Source organism: Salvia splendens, chromosome 21 (genome assembly GCF_004379255.2).
Source record: "Salvia splendens isolate huo1 chromosome 21, SspV2, whole genome shotgun sequence".
In the NCBI taxonomy this organism is placed as follows: Eukaryota; Viridiplantae; Streptophyta; class Magnoliopsida; order Lamiales; family Lamiaceae; genus Salvia; species Salvia splendens.
In genome coordinates this window covers 7,636,322-7,641,897 of record NC_056052.1, presented here as the reverse complement: position 1 = coordinate 7,641,897, position 5,576 = coordinate 7,636,322, and the positions used below count along the sequence as shown (strand labels likewise).

General features: G+C 38.9%; 1 protein-coding gene across 2 annotated transcripts; it reads left to right on the top strand.

Annotated features, from left to right (window-relative positions):
• Window positions 1–1,221: 1,221 nt before the first annotated feature.
• On the top strand, window positions 1,222–5,201 carry LOC121784721 (phytochrome E-like). Of its 2 annotated transcripts, none has more exons than XM_042182937.1 (4): window positions 1,222–3,305; window positions 3,465–4,269; window positions 4,381–4,674; window positions 4,841–5,201. In XM_042182937.1, the coding sequence occupies exons 1-4, from the start codon at window positions 1,322–1,324 to the stop codon at window positions 4,956–4,958; spliced, it is 3,201 nt and encodes a 1,066-aa protein (XP_042038871.1). In that variant the 5' UTR covers window positions 1,222–1,321; the 3' UTR covers window positions 4,959–5,201. The 2 variants fall into 2 exon arrangements, with proteins under 2 accessions (XP_042038871.1, XP_042038870.1); XM_042182936.1 differs by having other exon boundaries at window positions 1,223–3,305; window positions 4,827–5,201.
• Window positions 5,202–5,576: the final 375 nt, after the last annotated feature.

Below are 5,576 nucleotides of genomic sequence, written 5' to 3'. Positions count from 1 at the left end.
ATTGCATTTAACTTTTACATTTTGAACCTTATAATTTAATTTATGTAATTTTTTTTGAAGTTTAATTTTGGACCCCCCATTATGAAATCTCTGGCTCCGCCACTGGCGGTAAGCTGCAGTGGAAGTAGATTGCAGAAGAAATGTACAGATGAGTGGATAAGAAAATGCAAATCATGGAATGTTGTATTTATGTTTAGTTAAGGTTTTCTTTTATCTTTAACTATTTTTAGGATTGAGCTTAGAGTTTTAATTGTTGCGCTTGGCCATGGAAATATTTTTCGTGCACAATTATTACAGGCAATATATATAGCTCACTGATTTATATTGTGTTCTTATAATTTATGCCTTTTCCGTTTTCCCCTTTCTCATACGTGACAACATTTTTTTTGGTGGGGAGGTTTGGTTGCTTAGAACTATTAATTCTATCACTTCTCTAAGGGAATAGTTGATAACACGCAACATAATTTTGCTTGATTTATTATTAATACAAATCTATCACACAAAGTTTACTCTATTTTTATATTTTAATGATTCTATAGTATTGATGATTATTGTTATGTAGTATTAATTTTTTGGATTAGAATGGTATGGAAGTGTTTATGTTGATGTGAATGGTATCAAATGGTATGATATATTTGATATAAAATTATGATTGTTGTTTTGTGGCAGAAATAATAAAGTAGTTATTTGGAACTTGAATAATTCTAAATATTTTTTAGGTTTTAGGATTGTACATTTAACTTATTTTTTTTTATTTTTATAATTTTTAACTTTTAGATAATATAGTTGTAACTTATTTTAAGTAATTCATTATGAATTTACTGTGATGATAATTATTGAAAACAACATCTCACCTTCCGAGGAAGTCAGCTGTCGTCTTCTCTCACAACAGCGACTGTAATCCCCATCAAAATTTACAGCAACTTAATAAAAACGAAACAAAATTGATTCTCTCTTTCTTTACGTAATACTCCCTCCGTTCCATGTTAATAGAGTCATTTTACCATTTTTGGAAGTTCCAAGTTAATTGAGTCATTTCTATATTTGGTAAAAAGTAACCCCCTCTCTTACTTTATTTTCTCTACATCTCTCTTACTTTATTCTCTCTTACTTTATTCACCAACCACTTAACACACTATTCTTAAACTCTGTGCCGAAAAGAAACGCCTCTATTAACAAGGAACGGAGGGAGTACTACGTACATATAAAGTGCGTGGCCACACACACAGCGAAATTGGAGTACAATACAATGATGATAAAATTCTTCCATCTATATATTCGATTCCACTTCCACACCACAATTCTTGACCAAGAAAGCTAAATGGAGAGGATCCCGGCAGCCGCCACGTCATCCTCCGCCGCCAGCAACCTCAAAACCGACGACAAGACTATAGCTTTATACAATGCCGACGCCAAATTGATGGCTGAGTTCGAGCAATCTGGGATGTCCGGTAACTTCTTTAACTACTGCAAATCAGTCCCTTTTGCCCCTTCTACTGTGAGTACTCAGGAACAGATGACTTCTTACTTGACTAAGATTCAAAGGGGTGGTTTTGTGCAGTCTTTTGGTTGTTTGATTGCTGTTGAGGAACCTAATTTTACTGTGATTGGTTATAGTGAGAATTGCTTTGATATCTTGGGGGTTGAAATTGGGGGAAAATTGAGCTTGATTGGGGTTGATGCAAGAACTTTTTTTACTGCTGCTTCCACTGCCTCATTGGCCAAGGCTGTTGGTTTAAGGGAGATGTCGATGTTGAATCCGATTTTGGTGTATTCGAGGAGTAATCGCAAGCCGTTTTATGCTATATTGCATAGGATTGATGTAGGCATTGTGATTGATTTGGAGCCTGGTCATGGTGGTGATCCTGCTGCTGTGCATGCTGGGGCTGTCAGGCCTCAAAAATTGGCTGTGAGGGCGATTTCTAGGCTGCAGTCGTTGCCTGGGGGTGATGTGGGGGCTTTGTGTGATGCTGTGGTGGAGGATGTTCAGAGGCTTACCGGGTATGATAGGGTTATGGCGTATAAGTTCCATGAGGATAATCACGGTGAGGTTGTGGCGGAGATTAGGAGGTCTGATTTGGATCCGTATCTAGGGGTGCATTACCCTGCCACGGATATCCCACAGGCGGTGAGGTTCTTGTTTAAGCAGAATCGTGTTAGGATGATCCATGATTGCAAGGCTAAACCGGTTGGGATAGTTCAGAGTGAGAAGCTGAAACAGCCTCTTTGTTTGGTGAATTCCACCCTTCGTGCGCCTTATGGTTGTCATACTCAGTACATGGTGAATATGGGGTCTATTGCCTCGTTGGTGATGGCGGTCATGGTAAAGAATGATGGCCCGAGAAAGTTGTGGGGGTTGGTAGTGTGCCACCACACGTCTCCACGCTATGTCCCTTTTCCTCTCCGGTATGCTTGTGAGTTCTTGATGCAGGCATTTGGTTTGCAGCTTTACATGGAGATTCAAGCGGCCTCACAGATGGCGGAGAAGAGGAGCATCCATATGCAAACATTGTTGACTGATATGCTCTTTAGAGAAGCTCCTGCTTGCATTGTGACTCGGTCTCCTAACATCATGGATCTTGTGAAGTGTGACGGGGCTGCACTCTATTGCGGTGGGAAATGTTGGTTGCTTGGTGTCACTCCGACAGAGGCGCAGATGGATGATATCGTTGAATGGCTGTTGAGTACTCTTGGAGATGCCATGGGGTTGAGTACAGACAGTCTTGTTGATGCTGGGTATCCACGAGCGGCTTTATTAGGTGATGCCGTTTGTGGCATGGCTGCTGCAAGAATTTTCACTCGAGACTTTGTCTTTTGGTTTCGGTCTCACACTGCAAAAGAAATCAGGTGGGGAGGTGCTAAACAAAATCCGGAAGACAAAGATGATGGTGGAAAGATGCATCCCAGGTCTTCGTTTAATGCCTTTCTTGAAATAGCGAAAAGCAAGAGTATCCCGTGGGAGGCTGCTGAGATCAATGCAATTCATTCTTTGCAAATTATAATGAGAGATAGCTTTCAAGAGAGTGAAGATAGTGGTTGTAAATCAGGTGTGAACTCTGATTCGGAGGGTGCACAAGTGGATGAAATTGCTCTAATGGCAGCTGAAATGTCCCGATTAATCGAAACATCTGTTGCTCCAGTTCTTGGGGTCGACTCATCTGGATTGATAAATGGATGGAATGCCAAAATATGTGAGTTAACTGGATTGGAGTTACTTGAAGCTCTTGGGAAGTCACTAGTTCTTGATGTTGTCCATGAGAATTCGCGTGAAGTTGTCCAGAACCTTCTGGCCCGAGATCTTGAAGGTAACCATTTACCTTATGTATTATTCTATAGTTATATTTACTTCATTGGAGGCTTGATTATGTTCATATTTTTTGACTTTTTCACTTTTATCAGTTTATGCACATGTTGCTCGATTATTTCTCATTATTGCACGACTCACCTATCTCGACTTCCTCTAGGTATTGAGGACAAAAATGTGGAAATACAGCTAAAGAATTTCGGAGTGAATGCACCAAACTCAGGCGTATACCTTCTGGTAAATGCGTGCACTAGCAGGGACTACAAAAACAACGTCGTGGGGGCATGCTTTATAGGTCAAGATATCACCGCTGAGAAAACAGCGACAACTAATATCATCCGTATGCAAGGTGACTACAAGGCTCTAATACAAAGTGTAAATAATGTGATTCCACCCATATTTGCTTCTGATGAGAATGCACGTTGTTCTGAATGGAATGCGGACATGGAAAAGCTGACCGGTTGGATGAGGCACGAGATAATTGGGAAAACACTGCCTGGGGAGATTTTCGGAAGTTTATGTCGATTGAAAGGCCAAGATGCACTAACCAAGTTTATGATCCTTTTGTACCGTGCTCTCAGTGGCCATGATACCGAAAAGCTTCCCTTTGGGTTTTTCAATCGCGGAGGAGAGTTCGTCGAGGTATACTTGACTGCCTATAAGAGAGCAAATGAGAGCGGACAGATATTTGGATGTTTGTGCTTTTTGCAGACGACAATGATAGGTCGAAAAGAGCCCACAATTGATAAACACGAGAAAAAGGAAGAGCTTTTGCTAGGGAAAGAGTTGGCTTACGTTACGCAAGAGATTAAAAATCCTCTTAATGGCATCCGTTTCACCCATAAACTCCTGCAAGGCTCGGTCGCTTCAGATGATCAAAAGAAATTTCTCGAGACTAGCAATGCCTGTGAAAGACAGATTTTATCCATCATCGACAACACTCATGTTGGAAGTTTTGAGGAAAGGCAAGTCTTTTTTAATTCATCTTCTAGAACAAGTTATTTTCTAATACTAGCACGATGTTAGTTGCACGTAACGAATACTTTATTTACCTGTTGTTTCCTTCGGTCGTGCAGCATGGCTGAGCTAAAAGTTGAAGAGTTTCTTTTGGGAGATATTGTGAATGCTATATTGAGCCAAGCTATGATTTTGTTAAGAGAAAAGGATTTGCATCTAATCCATGACATACCCGAGCAAGTAAAGAGTCTATGTGTGTACGGCGACCAAATGAAGCTCCAATTGGCCTTGTCCGATTTCTTGCTATGCATCGTGGACTACGCGCCTTCTCCAGATGGTTGGGTGGAAATGGATGTATCATCTGAATTAAAAGTAATACAAGATGGAAATGAATTTGTTCATCTGAAATTCAGGTATTATATATGCACCTACATTAATGGTTTTGAATATCCCACTTATATATAAGAAAAATTGATATAGTTGAGATGAGCTATACAAGATTTTGTTTATTTCTTTGTTCACAATGTTGATTGTTGCTATCCATTTATGAAAATTGTTGACACAGAATGGCTCATCCAGGCCAAGGCTTGCCTCACTCTCTGATCGAAGATATGTTTGGCGCGGAAAGCAATTGTACGACACAAGAAGGAATGGTGTTGAACATTTCCCAGAAGCTTATCGGCATGATGAAAGGTAATGTCCGTTACGTTAGAGAGCAAAACCAGTGTTACTTCCAAACTGACATCGAGCTTCGATCCAAAGTTACATTTTTGTGATATAAAGATTTCTGGTCGTGTGTACAACTAACTGTAAAAACTATAGGTATTTTGTTTGAGTTTTTGATGTATGGAATTGACACTTATATATTATTTCCTAAGTTGTAAATATTATGTAAATTTTGTAAGGACAACATAAATATAAAGAGAGATTCTTATGACTATTTTAAGTAGATTACCTTTCTTAATTTGTGCATTTTAAAAACTGTGTAACACTATGATTGCTTGTCTTGGAACCTCAGGTGGTTATGGTTTCAAGTCAAGCGATCACGGTTGTGAGGTTTCTTGGTTTTGTAGTTTTTTTCGAATTATGAAAATGTTTGATGATGTGTGCTAAATACATTAAGAAGAGTTTTGGGAAAAACAACAAAAATGTGATTATGAATATTATGAAAAAAGTAGAAAATTTGACAACAGTAGAATAAAAGTTTCGCTTAATCTTCTCTTTCATTCAACAATCAATGCTAATTAACAGAAGAATAATAAGAGTCAATAGAATCGAAGAGACTTTTAAAAATTTACACATGAATAAGAAGGAT

Bases quoted from the DNA above. Each gene is read 5' to 3' on its own strand.
- LOC121784721 (XM_042182936.1), top strand. From the start codon at position 1,322: ATGGAGAGGATCCCGGCAGCCGCCACGTCATCCTCCGCCGCCAGCAAC. The intron at 3,306-3,464 runs GTAACCATTTAC...GACTTCCTCTAG, and splicing joins TCTGGCCCGAGATCTTGAAG to GTATTGAGGACAAAAATGTG. The intron at 4,675-4,826 runs GTATTATATATG...TTGTTGACACAG, and splicing joins TTTGTTCATCTGAAATTCAG to AATGGCTCATCCAGGCCAAG.